This window comes from Mobula birostris, chromosome 23, assembly GCF_030028105.1.
Source record: "Mobula birostris isolate sMobBir1 chromosome 23, sMobBir1.hap1, whole genome shotgun sequence".
Classification (NCBI taxonomy): Eukaryota; Metazoa; Chordata; class Chondrichthyes; order Myliobatiformes; family Myliobatidae; genus Mobula; species Mobula birostris.
In genome coordinates this window covers 9,299,354-9,317,503 of record NC_092392.1, presented here as the reverse complement: position 1 = coordinate 9,317,503, position 18,150 = coordinate 9,299,354, and the positions used below count along the sequence as shown (strand labels likewise).

General features: G+C 41.4%; 1 protein-coding gene across 15 annotated transcripts in view; it reads left to right on the top strand.

Moving 5' to 3' along the window:
• The window catches only part of shank3a (SH3 and multiple ankyrin repeat domains 3a), a 1,072,328-nt gene that overhangs the window by 942,789 nt on the left and 111,389 nt on the right, over positions 1 to 18,150 (top strand). For all 15 annotated transcript variants that reach the window (XM_072241114.1, XM_072241121.1, XM_072241124.1 and 12 more), the window contains one exon: positions 13,142 to 13,222. In XM_072241114.1, the coding sequence (XP_072097215.1) occupies positions 13,142 to 13,222 (81 nt within the window). The remainder of the gene's footprint in view (positions 1 to 13,141; positions 13,223 to 18,150) is intronic.

Sequence of the window (18,150 nt, the reverse complement as noted above, 5' to 3'; positions counted from 1 at the left end):
GATACTGACTCACCAGCAGATGGACCTTCCAGACTCAGGTGTATTGTTACTACAATCAATTGAAACACCTTGACTGCACGTAGATCTTCAAAAACAGATCTCCATTTAAATAATTATGCAATTTCTAAAACTAATTGGCTGCACCAGTGATGATATGGTGTGTCATATTAAATGGGGAGTGAATACTTATGCAATCAATTAGTTTTTTGTTTTATAGTAATTAATTTATACCACTTTGTAGAGATCTGTTTTCACTTTGACACAAAAAGGTATTTTGCTGTTGATCAGTGTCAAAAGAGCCAAATTAAATCCACTGTGATTCAATGTTGTGAAACAGTAAAACATGAAAACTTCCGGTGGGGGGGGGGGGGCGGTTGAATACTTTTTATAGGCACTGTATCCAACTTTTTAGAAGTCAGTATTGACTCTGCTTCCACCAACCTTTCAGATAATTCATTTCAGATGAAAACAACTTACCACATAGAAACAAGTTCAATTTTTTTTCTCCTCTGGATCTATTAACCAACATCACACATCTGCATCATCTGGTTACTAAACGCTTTATTGCTGGAAACCTTTTATCCCAAAATACTCTTTAAAAAAAAACACTTGTCTTTTCAATGGGTATTAACTTTCTTTGAACTTCGAAAATCCCAACCTCTCCTCTCTCTCTATATATAACTGAAGTACCTCATGCTTTCTACCTTTGTATGAGACATAAAACACAGAACATTTTGGAAACAATTGGTGGGTTAGGCAGCATGTATGGAACAAAAGAAAATTATGTTTCAGGTATGGAACTACTTGAGAAAATGTTGGTTTACAGTAGCAGTGAAGGTGGAGCATGGAAGGAAATCAAGGGGACAAGGGGGAAATGAAATTTGGATAAAATTATGTGTAGTATGCTGTTGAAAGCACGAATATGGGACATGCTCAGGAGTTCAGACTAAACAAAGAGAAAGAGAAATGATGACAGGCAGAAAGAATGAGTGATCTGAAGTTGGAGAATTGGATACTGAGTCCGAAAGGCTGTAAAATGCTCATACAGAAGTGTTATTCCTTGGACTGTGTTAAGCTTCATTATATCAGCGCAGAACCACAAACAAAAAATGATTTCAATGATGAATTAAAATGGAAAGCATCTTGAATCTTGGAGTCGTACTTGCAAGCTGAACACAAGTGCTACTTGCTCACATTTGGCCAATATTCTTCAAAACATTTCCTATCTATGTACCTGCCTGACAGTCTTTTAGAAGTTGTTATTATACCTACCTCAACCTGCCCTGGCAGTTCATTCCATGTATGCATCACCCTCTGTTCCCTCTGAAGAGTTCTGTACTTTCCAGTCTATCTTGATGTGTACCTTGCACTTTATTTGTCTATCTGTAGGCACTTTCTCTGTCACTGCAACACTCTATTTTGTATTCTGTTTTCTTTTTACTGCATTGGTGAAATTATATGCGGCATGACCTTTCCAAGTGGCACACGAAATAAGCTTTCTACTGTATCTCAGACCATGTGACAATATTGCAATACCAGTGTCACTACCACTCTGACCTATCTTTCTGTGTTTTCTGTTTTAACAAAGTTCAGTGTAAGTTTGAGGAACAGCACGCCATCTTCCATGTGGTTATGTTAGTCTTCTGGACTTATAGCGAATTCTGCAACTTCAGATAACGTTTTCTCTCTTCGTATCAGAGCTGGCCAATCTGCTGGAAGTCATTCATCTGCAACATTGGTTCAAGTTTTCCTTCTCTATCGATATAGCCTGACTACTGGACTATTTCCCCAGCTCTGCAGATTACAACTTTTCTATTGCTTTGTTTATGACCTCTCACTTTAACTCCTCCCATTTCATACCTTTTATGTTCTTTTGTTCATAGCAACATAGAAAACCGACAGCAGAATACAGGTCCTTTGGCTCACAGTGCTGTGCCAAACATGTACTTACTTTAGAAATTACCTACAGTTACCCATAGCCCTCTATTTTCTAAGCTCCATGTACCTGTCCAGGAGTCTCTTAAAAGACCCTATTGTATCCGCCTTCACCACTGTCACCGGCAGCCCATTCCATGCACTCACCACTCTCTGCATAAAAAGCTTACCCCTGACATCTCCTCTCTGTACCTACTTCCAAGCACCTGTGCACTTTCATGTTAGCCATTTCAGCCCCGGGAAAAAGCCTCCAACTATCCACATGATCAATGTCTCTCATCATCTTATACACCTCTATCAGGTCACCTCCCATCTTCTGTCGCTACAAGAAGAAAAGGCCGAGTTCACTCCACCTATTCTCGTAAGGCTAAGGCATGCTCCCCAATCCAGGCAAAATCTTTGTAAATTTCCTCTACACCCTTTCTATGGTTTCCATATCCTTCCTGTAGTGAGGCAATTAGAACTGAACACAGTACTCCAACTGGGGTTTCACTAAGGTTTTATATAGTTATAACATTACCTCACATCTCTTGAACTCAATCCCATAGTTGATGAAAGCCAACACACCATACAACTTCCTAACAACACTGTCAACCTGAGCAGCAGCTTTCAGTGTCCTGTGGACTCAGACCCCAAGATCCCCCTGATGCTCCACACTGCCAAGAGTCTTATCATTAATACTATATTCTGCCATCATATTTGACCTACCAAAATGAACCACCTCACACTTATCTAGGTTCAACTCCAGCTGCCTCTTCTCAGTTTTGCATCCTATTGATACCCTGCTATAACCTCTAACAGCCCTCCACACCTTTGTGTCATCAGCAAATTTACTAATCCATCCCTCCACTTCCTCATCCAGGTCATTTATAAAAATCACGAAGAGGAGGGGTCCCAGAACAGATCCCTGAGGCACACCACTGGCCACCGGCCTCCATGCTTAATATGGCCCGTCTACAACCATTCTTCGCCTTCTGTGGGCAAGCCAGTTCTGGATCCACAAAGCAAGGTGCTGTTGTATCCTATGCCTCCTTACTTTCTGAATAAGCCTTGCATGGGCTACCTTATCAAATGCCTTGCTGAATTCCATAAACACTACATCTACTGCTCTATCTTCATCAATGTGTTTAGTCACATGCTCAAAAAATTCAGTCAGGCTCATAAGGCACGACCTGCCTTTGACAAAGCCAAGCTGACTATTCCTACTCATGTTATGCCTCTCCAAATGTTCATAAATCCTGCCTCTCAGGATCTTCTCCATCAACTTATCAACCACTGAAGTAAGACTCACTGGTCTACAATTTCCCGAGCTATCTCTACTCCCTTTCTTGAATAAGGAAACAACATCTGCAACCCTTGAATCCTCCGGAACATCTCCCATCCCCATTGATGATACAAAGATCATTGTCAGAGGCTCAGTAATCTGCTCTCTTGCCTCACACAGCAGCCTGGGGTATATTTCATCCGGTCCCGGTGACTTATCCAACTTAATGCTTCCGAAAGCTCCAGCACATCCTCTTTCTTAATGTCTATATGCTCAAGCTTTTTAGTTCACTGTGTCATCCCTACAATTGCTGAAGTCCTTTTCCATAGTGAATACAGTAGCAAAGTATTCATTAAGTATCTCCACTACCTCCTCTGGTTCCATACACTTTTCCACTGTCACACTTTATTAGTCCTATTCTCTCATGTCTTATCCTCTTGCTCTTCACATAATTGATGGATACCTTGGTGTCTTCCTTGATCCTGCTCGCCAAGGCCTTCTCATGATCTCTTCTGGCCCTCCTAATTTCATTCTTAAGCTCTTTCCCGCTAACCTTATAATTTTCTAGATCTCTATCGTTATCTCGTTTTTTTGAACCTTTTGTAAGCTTTTCTTCTTGACTAGATTTTCAACAGCTTTTGTACACCATGGTTCCTGTACCCTACCATCCTTTCCCTGTCTCATTGGAATGTGCCTATGCGGAACGCCACGCAAGTATTTTCTGAGCATTTGCCACATTTCTGCCGTATATTTCCCTGAGAACATCTGTTCCCAGTTTATACTTCCAAGTTCCTGCCTGATAGCTTCATAATACCCCTTAATCCAATTAAACATTTTCCCAACCTGTCTGCTCCTATCCCTCTCCAAAACTATGGTAAAAGAGATAGAATTGTGATCACTATCTTCAAAATGCTCTCCCACTGAAAGACCTGACACCTGACCAGGTTCATTTCCCAATACCAGATCAAGTACAGCCTCTCTTCTTGTAGGCTTATCTACATATTGTGTCAGGAAACCTTCCTGAACACACCTAACAAACTCCACCCCATCTAAACTCCTTGCTCTGAGGAGATGCCAATCAATATTGGGAAAATTAAAATCTCCCACCACACCAACCCTGTTCATGCTCTCCCTCTCTTAACTGTCAAAACCTGATGGCTCAGTGTACAGTTTGTCACCACAGAAAGCTGGGCCTTATTCCAATTCCTCTATTCTATCCCTTCCCGCCCTCTCAGCAACTTAAAACTAACTTATTTTCAATCCCTTTCCCATCCACCATCCCTACTGGGGCATAGGTAGCTCACTATAGTCATCGGTCCTGGGCCAGTCTTTCACGTTGTCTCCAAGTGTAGTCCACCACCTTGGTGTATCCATCCTCTCCTAGCAATGAGGTCTTTAGAGCTTCTATTGACGTTTCTGTAACACTGGGTTTTTATGGGATGGGGTTGCTAGCCACATGCCCAACCCTCCTCTTTCCTTTTCAGCTGGACTTGGGACCATCCATGGAGAAGTTAACTTATTTTCAACATTTCCAACATTTTCTGATTTTAATCCACAAACGAGAAAAGCCCATCCTTCTATTTTTCAGTGAATAGCTGAATAGCTTGGCTCCGAGCATGTCCAAACAGAAACATGATCTGTATACTGCAGGTGGCCTACTGAGTGCTGGGTAACTTTGAATCTGGAGTTTAGTCCCTGTAGGTTGAACATTAGTGCTGAAGATCTGCTCACTCTTGCAGAAGGTTAGACATTGAACAAGCATTGTCCACTTGATCTTCACCATGCAACAACCCCTTGAAAAGTGCGGGGAACAGTGCACAGTACCAGCACAATGGCCTTTTTCCATCCACACTAGTACCATTGACTCCATCTGTTGGAAGGGAATTGGAGCGGCGTCTTCAAACGAGTTTATTTTGTCCTTACTCCATACACGCAATAAATTTAATAAATCATTCAGTCTACAACCACTTGTCATGTAGGTCGTTGGGATAGATCTTTACTGTTAATCTAACCAAACAGATGTGGACTGGGTTTTACTGTCTCATGCTGACAGCATTATTCCCTTTGTAATGTAGTTGATAGATATTCACCCCAAAGCTTTTTCATTGTCAAATGAGGAAAATAAAATCTAGATAATGCTATGAAATGCTTATGAATCATCTATACACGAAGCTTGGACTCACATGTAGTCAAGAGGTGTATGTTCATGAAAGTAACCGATATCCTATTTTAAAGTTTTATATAATCTGTTCATGTATAATACTGATTCATTTATTTATATTTATAATGAAAATTGTCTTTGTGAATGTCACACTGTAACTACGCCCTGTCACCACAGTAGCGTAGCAGTTCGTGCAACATTATTATAGCTCTGGGTATCAAAGTTCGGAGTTCAATTCTGGGTTCTTCTGTTTGTATATCCTTCCCATGTGCGTATGGGTTTCCTCCAGGTGCTCCGGTTTCCTCTCACAGTCCAAGGACGTACCGGTTAGTAGGTTAATTGGTCATTGTAAATTGTCCTGTGATTAGGCTAGAGTTAAATCGGTGGGTTGCTGGGTGGAATGGCTTGGTGGGCTGAAAGGGTCTGTTCCACACTGTATCTCTAAATGAAATAAGAATGATCAAGTGCCTCTACCTGTGGGAGTATGAAATTACAACATGAAATTTATATATCATATCTAATGTATATGTTTCCCAGCAATAAATATGGTAATAGCGATCTATAATGGAAACAATCAACAGGAGCTGCACATAAACATACAGCGCTTTGTATGATAGATACATTATCTGTTTAACTGTGCTTAACTCCATAATATTAAAATCAGAATCAGGTTTAATATCACAGGCATAGGTCGTGAAATTTGTTGATTTGCGGCAGCAGTACGTTGCAATAAATATTTAAAAACTATAAATTACAATAAGAATATATATAGATAGATAGATATAGATGCATACATTTATTAAATAGAGCAAAATAAGAAAAAGCAGTAGTGAGATAGTGTACATAGGTTCATTGCCGGTTCAGAAATTTGATGGCAGTGGGTAGAAACTGTTCCTGAAACATTGAGTGATGGTGGCAATGAGAAGAGGGCATGTCCTGGGTAATGGAGGTCCTTAATGATGAATACCACCTTTTTGAGGCACTGCCTTTTGAAGATCTCCTGGATGCTGGAGAGGATGGTGCCCATGGTGAAGCTGGCTGAGTTTGCAACTTCCTGTAGCTTTTTCCAATCCTGTGCAGTGCCTCTCCATGCCGTATCCCTGGAAGGATTTCAAGGTTTTTTATTTTTATCCCTAGTAAATTAATTAAATTTATTTACTTATTTATTTATTGAGATACAGAGTGGAATAGGCCTTTCCAGCCCTTCAAGCCACACCACCTAGCAACCACATATTCAACTCTAGCCTAATCGCAGGACAATTTACAATGACCAATTAACCTTCTATTGACCCGTGAAATATTAGCCCGTCCCTGAGTAATTTATACTTGCCACATGTAGTGAGTTCAATACTGTAAAAGTGAATATGAAGTTCCCTCAGTGATAACATTAGCCAGCAGTTGCACTTCTTTGATAGCAGATCTGCATAGTGTCAGTCATTCAGCAAATGGCAGAAGGTGGATTGTGGAATGAGAGATTGTATACAAACTCAGCGGCTGTGCTAGGACTGTATGATTCCCTCTGTCATCCCTGTTTTCTGTGCTGTGTATTAACAGAACTGATACTATAGTCACAGACAGGATACATCAGCGATCTGAGATAAGAAGTGAATGGTTATATAGCCAAATCCTAAATTCACCTGACAGGATCAAGCTTTCCTAATATAATCTCTTAATCAAAAGATCTTGTAACAGTGCTAGAAGATGTATATCAGTCATAATTATGATAGAAGATTGAATAATCAGAAAGGGTTGGATCACCTAGTCCTGCACCATTTTCTTAGATGCATGCATGCACAATCTATAATCCCCTGTGTGAAGCTTCTCTTTACCCGTCCTCTTATGCATACAGTACCAACCCTGAGTTCCACACCCATTAGTTATGTAGGAATACTGTGCTATTCCTTCGTATACATTATCATTATGTGCCATGTCATATAATGTGTCATATCATGGTCTTTGACCATGATTGTTCTTGACAACTTTTTCTACAGAAGTGCTTTGCCATTGCCTTCTGGGTAGTATCTTTTCAAGACAGGCGACCCCAACCGTTATCAATACTCTTCAGACATTGTCTGTCTGGCGTCAGTGGTTGCCTAACCAGGACTTGTGATATACACCAGCTGCTCATATGACCATCCACCACCTGGTCCAATGGCTTTACGTGACCCAGATCGGGGTGACTAAGCAGGTGCTACACCTTGCCAAAGGGTAACCTGCAGGCTAGTGGGGGAAAGGAGTGCCTTACACCTCCTTTGGTAGAGATAGATCTTCAATCCGCCACCCACAGCTTCAAAAAAAATGTTTCTGTGCAGTTGAAAAGCAGCTTAATCAGTCCTAGAACAACAATAACACAATCGTCACCATATTTCAGAAGTTTTCGTAGACGTCATGAGAAGCATTTTATTGATACCCATTTCTTCTCAAACCCACAACTGACTATCTTATCATTAATCTGCTTTACTATGCTGTCATCCTACACCTTTCAAGGTAATGTGTAAGTCAAGAGTATTGTACTATGAACAAATGCTTTGTATAATTAATGACAATGAAAGTCTTACTTGCAGCAGCATCACAGACACATAGCATCATATTAGCAGCACAAAAAATAAATTAAAGATAAATCATGCACAATTTTTACAAAAAAGAATTCCAAAGGCTTCTATAGCAATCTTAATAGTCAAAGGTTAGCAAGGTACAAAACTGGCCCTCTTGAAGATCAGCATTGTTGTTTATGCATGGAATGGTAAGAGATGGGGGAAGGTCTTAAATGTATCTGTACTTACTCACAGAGACTACAGAACTGGAATCAAAGAGTAGTGAGGTTATGGACTGTATCTGGATTATGGAAGAGCAGGTGCTCGCTGTCTTGAGGCGAATTAGGGTGGATAAATCCCAAGGGCCTGACAAGTTATTCTCTCAGACCTTGTGGGGGGCTAGTTCTGAATTTGAAGAAACCCTGGCAGAGATATTTAAAATATCTTTAGCCACAGGTGATGTGCCAGAGATCGGGAGGATAGATAATGTATTTTTTCATAGATGCTGCCTGGCCTTCTGAGTTCCTCCTGCATTTTGTGTGTGTTGCTCAGATTTCCAGCATCTGCAGATTTTCTCCTGTTTGTTGTTCCCTTACTCAAAAATGGTTCTAAGAATAAGCCAGAAAATTATAGACCAGTGAGTCTGATGTCAGTTATGTGTAACTTAAAGGTAGGTATTCTAAGAGACAGGATATATAAGTATTTGGAAACATAGGGTCTGATTAAGGATAGTCAACATAGCTTTGTGCGTTGTAGGTTGTGTCTAACCAATCTCATGGAGCTTTTCTGAGGAGGTTTTGAGGAAAGGTGGTAGACTTTGTCTTCTTGGAGTTTAGCAAGGCCATTGACAAAGTCCCACATGGGAGGCTGGCCCAGAAGGTTAAGTTGCTTGTCATTCAGGATGAAATAATCAATTGGATTCAACATTAACTATCCAGAGAATCCAGAGCCTGGTAGTAGATGAGTGTCTGTCTGACTAGTGGTGCGCCACCAGGATCAGTGCTGGGTCCATTGGTGTTAATGACTTAGATGATAATATGTTAAGCTCAACCAGCAAATTTGCAGATGACGCAAGACTGGGGCATAGTGGACAGCATGAAAGGCTATCGGATCTCCCCAAATCATCTGGGCCATCTGAGAAAATGGCTGAAAAATGGCAGATGGAATTTAATGCAGATGAGTGTGAGGTGCTGCTTTTCGATAGGATAAACCAGGGTAGATTTACATAGTAAATGGTGCAGCACTGAGGTGGAACAAATGGATCTGGGGATATATATCGATAATTCCTCAAAAGTGGCATCAAAGATAGATGAGTTTGGAAAGATGGCTTTTGGCATATTGGCCTTCATAAGTTTGTGTATCGTTGAACTTGTACAAGATGCTGTTGAGGCCAAATTTGGGGTATTGTGCACTGTTCTGGTCACCTACCTACAGGAAAGATATCAATAAGCTTAAAAGAGTGCAGAGAAAACCTACAGGGGTATTGCTGGGACTTGAGAGCTCGAGTTACAGGGAAAGGTTAAATAGGTTAGAGCTTTATTCCCTGGAGCACAGGAGACTGAGGAGAGATCTTATAGAGATATGCAAAATGATGAGGGGTATCAATAGGGTGAATGCATTCTGGCGTTTTCTTCCTCACCTTGGATAAGACTAGAACTAGAGATCACAGCTTTAGGGTGAAAGGTGAAATATTTACGGGAAATCTGTGAGGTAACTTCATTCAGAGGGTGGTGTGAATGTGGAACGAGCTGCCAACAGATTTGGTAGTTCTGGGTTCAGTTGTAAGATTTAAGAGAAATTTGGACATGTACATGGATGAAAGTGGTATGGAAGCTTATGGTCCAAATGCAGGTAGATAGGACTATCAGAAGACCAAACCAGCATGAAGTTGGTGAACCAAAGGACCTTTCTCTGTGCTGTCGTACTCTATGATTCTATTTAGAACAAAAGAACACAAAGTCCATTTCAATGCAAAGTGATCAAAGTTGTCATAATACAGCTTAGCTATAGTGATTAGGGTGTACTAGTTGAACTGCATGTGTTCTTTACAGGTACGCACATTGAAATGGAAGAGATGAGTAATTAAATGTATACAGAGAGAAGATCGTTTGGAAGAGGCCTTTGAAAGGAAGCTCTCCAAGTACGCAGGACTGGTCAGCAACTGTCAGCAGGCTGGATGGAGGTCGAGGGTGTCTCCCAGTGGAGGTTGGATGTAGGGGATTTGCAGCCCGTTCTTTAGCTAGAGCCTTCAGCAATTTGGGTATCGAGGGAGAGAGGAAGAGGAGAGCCATCCGCAGTACCACCGATGCGGCAGAGAGGGCCTCAAGATGGTTGTGGCTCAAAAGAGGGGAGCCATGGGGTCATAAGTAGCCAGCCATCTGGACACAAGCTGGGGTCTGATCAGCCCTGGCTGGATCACCTGGAGGAGGGTGTATGATGTTGAAAGACCCGAAACACCCGGTGATTCCAGGAACATCACTGAAGATGTGTCCAGAAGCATCAATAGATGTATGTACACAGCCATGTCAGCCATTCCAAATACTTATTGCATATGCATTCTTGTCAGTGCTGCATCCATTTAATTTTGCCTCCTTTGAATAGCTATTGCCAAAACCCATGCACAAACAGTAGCACAAAAAACTGACTGTTTTCATTTAATGGCATTTGTAGCCCTCAGCCAGAGCTGCATGAAGTTGCCTGGAGAAAGAGTTTTGTTCAAATGCCTATCTTTTTGTGTGATATGTGTTGCAATTCTCTGCCAACATTATGTTAGTGCAGCCCAATAATTTATCAACATATTGTTAAATTGCTTACCGGTGATTGCATGGAAAGTGAATGAAATGCAAAAGTGATCACATTTTCCTGCTGAGTTATGCTGGTTGAGTTAAATGAATGCACTGTTTGGGTCAAAAGGCCACTTCAATGTACATTGTAAATGTTGTTTTGCATCATAAGAGGTTACAAAAAACAACGTTTTCAGTTCCTTGTCACATGGATAGAAGGGCAGAAGGGCTTGTTTCTGTACTGTTGTGCTCCATGACTCTATGACTAAATCTTAGAGCAGGTCCCAAGCTGAGTAAATGGATCTCCCACATGCACTTAATTTCACTCTACTGATGACAGCTCCTAATTGAAGGCCTTTCATTATTCACCTTTCATGTAAACTTTCTGATTCTATCAGTGATTCCTTGATAGTAGAACTGTATGGATTCTGCTGCCACTGATCATCTGTTGCATTTAAATGTAGCAATTTGAAGTGGCCATCCCACTCAATAATATTCTGCATTGAGTAATTAAAAGTAATAGTACCCAAGGTCATGAAAAGAAAGATCAGAAATGGTGAAACCTGGACTTACAAAAATGGCAAAGACAATTCTATCAATAAGCTCAAAAAGCCACTCAGGTTCAAAACATCAGACAGTTACATGCAAAGAGAATTCCTAGCACGCTGTTCACTTCAACACTCCCAGGATATATTGCAGCCAAGTCAATAACAAATCCTGCACATAACTCTGATAGATTCTTACAGAAACAGTTCAGTGCAATAACCCAGTAAAACTCTATCAGTATATTGCCCAACAGACACTAATAGGTGGAGTACTGCACAGATTAGGAGATAAATTATCCACCTCCTTACTCAAGTAAATGAGACCTTGTGATGACAATTTCCTGTCTTAATAAGAGATCCCGCAGTACTGAGCTGGTGTGTTGGCCGAAACTCTGTGTTCTGACTCTCCAGGGTGAATGCTTTCGATTGAGTTAAAATGAAACCTACTGATAGCCAATCTGATCCAAAAAAGTTCTAAAATATTCACAGTGAAAGTGCATGATTTAAATCTATTTTAATGTAAGTATTTTTGTTGGGTGGGTGATTATATATAAAATATACCTCAATAAACTAAACACATTCAACAGCAGCTTACTATGAGCCCAGCTCTAAATTCTCACTACTGTTAACACCAAGATGATATCTACTCAAGTTAGTTTTTAGCAGGGTCGAACTTTGTACCCACTCTGTACCTTCCACCATAGCAATAAAGTTGTACTTTATGTTAAGAGGCAAAAATAATGTCATGGGTATTAAAGGGTGGATAAAGGTGAGGTAGATAATGAAAGGGGAAGTGAAAGGTAAAGCGACCAAAGAGGTGGGAGAGAACTGGAGGTGGAATAGAAGAACAGTCAGAGAGAGAGGGGGGAAGGAGGATAGGAGGACAGCACACATCAGAAGCCAGTTGCTGCTGTATGCAACTGATAGTATCGTCAAAATTAAACCAAGTATGTGGTACTGTAGAATCTCTAACAGCCTGTCTACTCACCCTAGAGAAGGAGCATCGACAAGCTGTTTGTGATGAAGCAACAAATTAAGCTGGCATCTGATTTTTTAAAAAAACAGTTCATACGCCGTTTGATTTTTTTTTCATGTGTGGTGATGTTGTTCTTGGATCCAGCTCCCTCCGACATTCTGAGTTCCTCTCACAAGTAGTAACCTGAGTTCGGATGAGAACCTCCCGTTCCAGCATTTTAGATTTTTACTACCTCGTTCAAAGCCTGGTTTCTCTTCATGCCTAATTGCTATTTACAAATGGATATATCCTTAGCGTGAACGAAGGACTTACATTCACACTTGGTACTTATCACTGGGTTTCTGAAGCACGACTATACAGCGAGGGAGGATGGGAGGAGGAGGAGGAAGGGGTTGCCTGCTGGCCTTGTTTCCATGGTATTCCCTGTTGAACATTTGAATGCCGTATTATTCATGTGCAAGCCAGAGCCTGGAAAAATCTCGGCACACCTGAGACTGAGAACAAACTGAATTCCTTTATGCTCTTCACTTGGATGTTTAAGGGGGAAAGCTTCAAAAGAAAAGAATCCTTTCTCAATATTTGTGTTTCTGTGAGGTGAAAAGTGACTTAAAGATAATTTTACTGCTCGCTAGCTGAGAGCCCAGGCTGATACTGCTACACTGTGGGAAGCACTGTTTAGGAATTATGCAGGCAGCCCTCAGCAAAGGATATATGTGGTGCACTTCGTAGCCCGAAATCCAGCAGGCCTAAGCTTCTTCCACCAGGGAGAGCATGAAGAAGTTTGCCTCCACTCGCAGTTTGAACAAGATTCTTCAGCAGTGTGATGACTCCTGTCAGGATTACGATGAGATTCAGGCAGTGGAGAAAAAATGGCACTTGCACATTGGAGGTGCTAGAAAGGTCCTGGCCAGAAAGTCAAACCTCTCGTCTCTTTTTATTTCAGCCCCACCACCCCCGAAGAGGGCACCAAGTACTACACTGACTCTCCGCTCCAAATCCATGACTGCTGAACTCGAGGAGTTAGGTAAGATATAGTCTGTTTATTAATACAATATATTTTCTGATTGATAACCCACTGATGAATTATTTCATGAGGCACTGTACAATCTGTGTATGTTTCAATGTCAGCTACAGACAAAAGTTAATCTTTTACTTCTGTCTCGTACTGTATAGCCCATGCGCGTCAGCAACAATACATGTGCAGTACACACTGGGTTAAGGGCTTGAATAGCTACAAAGCCCCTGAATGCTCAGTGTTATCTGCTGTATGCATAGTGCACTAAGCCTAAAATTGTATGATTCGCTGGTACTTTATGCTGCAAGGGTAACTAAGTGTTAGTAGTGTTATATTTGTTTATTTCAAGTTGGGCTATGGCTGTTGCAAATAGGACTGGAGTTTAATTGTTCAGCTGTGGCTAAACTATGAACTTGGTAGTTTGAATCTTTCTGGGAATTGCCATGGCTCATGTGGTTACAGTGCTGATGTATATTGGATTGTGTGTTTACAGGATTGACTGGTTTGTAAGCAAGGGTTAAGACTCAACCAGTACATCTGAAGTCTGCTTGAGGGCAGATTGGTTAACGGTGAATGAACTGAAAAAGAACAATTTTTAACAGTGGCAAGATGTGATTTTCTGTTCACTATGAATTGTTCATAATTCCCATAACCTAACACTCCAATGTTTCAGTAGTCCTCAGTTCTTTCATCAGAGTCATAGAAAGATACAACACTGAATTAGGACCTTCAGCCCAAATAAGTACCCATCCAACATGCTGTCAATCCTACATTCATCCCATTATTATTTCCTCCCATGTTCTCATCAACTCCCTCCAAATTCTAGCCTTCATTGAAGCCAGAATAGCTGGAAAACATCACACATTCAGAGAAATAATCTGCAAACTCCACATAAGTAGGACTCAGGGCCAGGATTGAAGCCAGATCCCTGGCACATTTTTGAAGCTTATTCAATCTTTAAGTAAATAGGGTTGTCTCCATATTAATTTTATGATTTTGATCTACTAATTTACAGCTCCTTGTTCTACTATTATGTACCCCTGATGCCATGTACAGGCTCAATAAGGCTAGACATGGTATCACCTTCTTCAGAATCAGTACCTGCCAGGGTTCTTTAATTTTTTTCTTTCAATAGGTTTGAACATTGTTGGCAGAACTTATTGCCTGTCCCAAATTGTGCTTGTGACTTGCAGTGAACTGCCTTAGGAGCCACTGCATTCTGCACTGAAGTGACACTGGGTAGAGGTCAAGGATTTTAAGGCAGCACCCATGAAAACATTGACACTATCTTTTAAAGTCAAATTGATGTGTGAGTTGGAGGGTCATCATGTTGGTAGTGTTTACATGTTCTGATACCCTTGTCTTAGATGGAAGTAGAACTTCTGTCAAGGAAGTCCAGTTCAGTTCCTGCATTGCAACTCATAGGGAGTGCAAACCGTAGCTGTGCTTCATCTCTGAAATTCAGAGATCCACTTTTGGGTCAAAACTAATGTGGTCCTGTGAAATTTAGACTTGGCATGAGTAGAAAGGTTATTGATGAGTGTCCTTTGACACAGTTGTTCTGGACATATTTCATCACATTGCTTCTGATTGAAACGAAGCTAATGGGAAGGAATTGCCTAGACTGTGTTATTCTAACATCTCATGAACTGGATATACCTGAGCAATTCTCCAGATCATCTTGACTGTACTCCCCACAGAAAATAGCTTCCACATACTGTATAATCTCTGAACTGACAAGTTAAAGAACAAGATACACTCCCATTAAAGTCAAAGTTTATTGTGTAATCACTGGAATCGAGCTTAATGTTCTGCTAATGGGTTATCTATTGGTGGGACCTCAGGTGGCTGTAGACGCTGATCCAGACTTGGAAACTCACAGTGGGAGCTGACTTGGATGGAGCTGGGAAACTGAGTCCTGCTGAAGGGTCTCAGCCAGAAGCACCGACTGAACTCTTTTCCATAGATGCTGTCTGGCCTGCTGAGTTCCTCCATCAGTTTCTGTGTGTTAACTGGGTCCAGGATTGTGATGTGGGATTATTCCACTGCCCCGTGACCCAGACACATACAGGACACACACTACAAGGGAACACGCTATCTTAGATCTGGTCCTGTGCAATGAGACAGGTAAAATTTGTGATCTTGTAGTTAGGGATTATCTTGGAAAGAGTGATCACACTATGATCGAGTTTCTCATACCAATGGAGGGTGCAGTAGTTCAATCTAAAACCAGTGTATTATGTCTTAACAATGGAAACTACAATGGGATGAGGGAGGATTTGGCTAGTGTATACTGGGAACACAATATGGTGGGACAGTTGAGGAACAGTGGAAGACTTTCAAAGAGATTTTTCATGCTGCTCAACAAAAGTATATTCCAGTTAAAAGCAAAGTCAGTAAGGGTGGGGAGAGCCAACGTTGAATAGCTAAGGAAATAAAAGAAGGCATCAAACTAAGAGGTTATGCGTACAAAGTCACCAAGAATAGTGGAAAACTGGAAGATTGGGAAAAGTTTAAAAAGCAACAAAGAACCACAAAGCAAGCAATAAAGAAAGAGCAGATAGATTATGAAAATAAACTAGCACAACATATAAAAGTTTTTATAATTTTATACAGCAGAAAAGGGTGGCTAAAGTGAATGCAGGTCCCTTGGAGGACAAGAAGGGGGAATTGAATATAACAACAGCTATGAGGATCCCTGAGGCACCTGGTGACCCCAGGATCTCCATCTCAGAAGCCGATGTTAGGCTATCTTTAGAGAGAGTGAACCCTCACAAAGCGGAAGGTCCCAAAAAGAGTACCTGGTAAGGCTCTGAAAACCAGTGCCAACCAACTGGCAGGAGTATTCAAGGACATTTTCAACCTCTCAGTGCTACGAACAGAAGTTTCCACTTGTTGCAAAAAGGCAACAATTATACCAGTGCCTAAGAAGAATAATGTGAGCTGCCTTAATGACTATTGCCTGGTAGCACTCACATTGACAGTGATGAAATACTTTGAAAGGTTGGTCATGTCTAGACTGAACCCCTGCCTCAGTAAGGACCTGCACCCATTGCAATTTGCCTATCGCCACAATAGGTCAATGGCAGATGCAATCTCAATGGCTCTTCACACGACTTTAGACCACCTGGACAACAAAGACACCTCTGTCAGGCTGCTGTTCAGCATTTAATACCATCATTCCCACAATCCTGATTGAGGGGTTACAGAACCTGGGCCTCTGTACCTCCCTCTGCAATTGAATCCTTGACTTCCTAACCGGAGGACCACAATCTGTGTGGGTTGGTGATAACATCTCCTCCTCACTGACGCTCAACACTGGCGCACCTCAGGGGTGTGTACTTAGCCCACTGCTCTATTTTCTCGATACACATGACTGTGTGGCTAGGCATAACCTAAATTCCATCCATAAATTTGCTGACGATACAACCATTGTTGGTAGAATCTCAGGTGGTGACGAAAGGGTGTACAGTAGTGAGATATGCCAACTAGTGGAATGGTGCCGCAGCAACAACCTGGCACAGGTTGTAAGACGAAAGAGCCAATTATGGACTTCAGGAAGGGTAAGGTGAAGGAACAGATGCCAATCCTCATAGAGGGATCAGAAGTGGAAAGAGTGAGCAGCTTCAAGTTCCTGGGTGTCAAGATCTCCGAGGATCTAACCTGGTCCCAACATATCGATGTAGTTATAAAGAAGGCAAGACGACGACTGTACTTCATCAGGAGTTTGAAGAGATTTGGCATGTCAACGAATACACTTAAAAACTTATATAGATGTACCATGGAGAGCATTCTGACAGGCTGAATCACTGTCTGGTATGGGGAGGCTATTGCACGGAACCGATAGAAGCTGCAGAGAGTTGTAAATTTAGTCGGCTCTATTTTGGGTACTAGCCTACGAAGTACTCAGGACATCTTCAAGGAGCGGTGTCTCAGAAAGGCAGTGTCCATTATTAAGGATGTCCAGTACCCAGGGCATGCCCTTTTCTCACTGTTACCATCAGGCAGGAGGTACAGAAGCCTGAAGGCACACACTCAGCGATTCAGGAACAGCTTCTTCCCCTCTGCCACCTGATTCCTAAATGGACTTTGAACCCTTGGACACTACCTCACTTTTTTTAATATATATTATTTTTGTTTTTTGCACAAATTTTAATCTATTCATTATAAGTATACTGTTATTTATTTATTTTCTTCTATATTATGTATTGCATTGAACTGCTGCTACTAAGTTAAAAAATTTCACGACACATGCCGGTGATAATAAACCGGATTCTGATTCTGATATTGGGTAATGAGGAAATGGCAGAGGCTTTGAATGACTATTTTGTGGCGATCTTCATGGTGAAGGACACATGTAACGTGTCAAAGAGAGGCGTTATGGATGCAACGGGAAGTGAGGACCTCGATACAGTAGCTATCACTAAAGAGATGGTGCTGAGAAAACTTGTGGGCCTGAAGATAGATAAGACCCCTGGTTTTGATGGAATGCATCCCAGGGTACTGAAAGAAATGGCAGAAGTTATAGTAGAGGCTTTGGTGATAAATTACCAAAATTCTCTGCACTCTGGGCAGGTCCCGGCGGACTGGAAGACACCAAATGTCAAACCACTGTTCAAAAAAGATGTAGGCAAAAGAAAGGTAACTATAGGCCAATTAGTTTAACATCTGTTGTTGAGAAAATGCTTGAAGCTTTCATTAAAGAAGAAATAAGGAGGCATCTGGAAAGAAATGGATCCATCAGGCAGACGCTGCATGGATTCAGCAAAGGAAGGTCCTGTTTGACAAACTTACTGGAGTTCTTTGAGGATATAATGAGCGCAGTGGATAGAGGGGGACAGATGGACATTATTTACTTGGATTTCCAGGAGATTATCGATAAGATGCCGCATAAAAGACTTATCCATAAGATAAGGATGCATGGAGTTGGGTTGGTG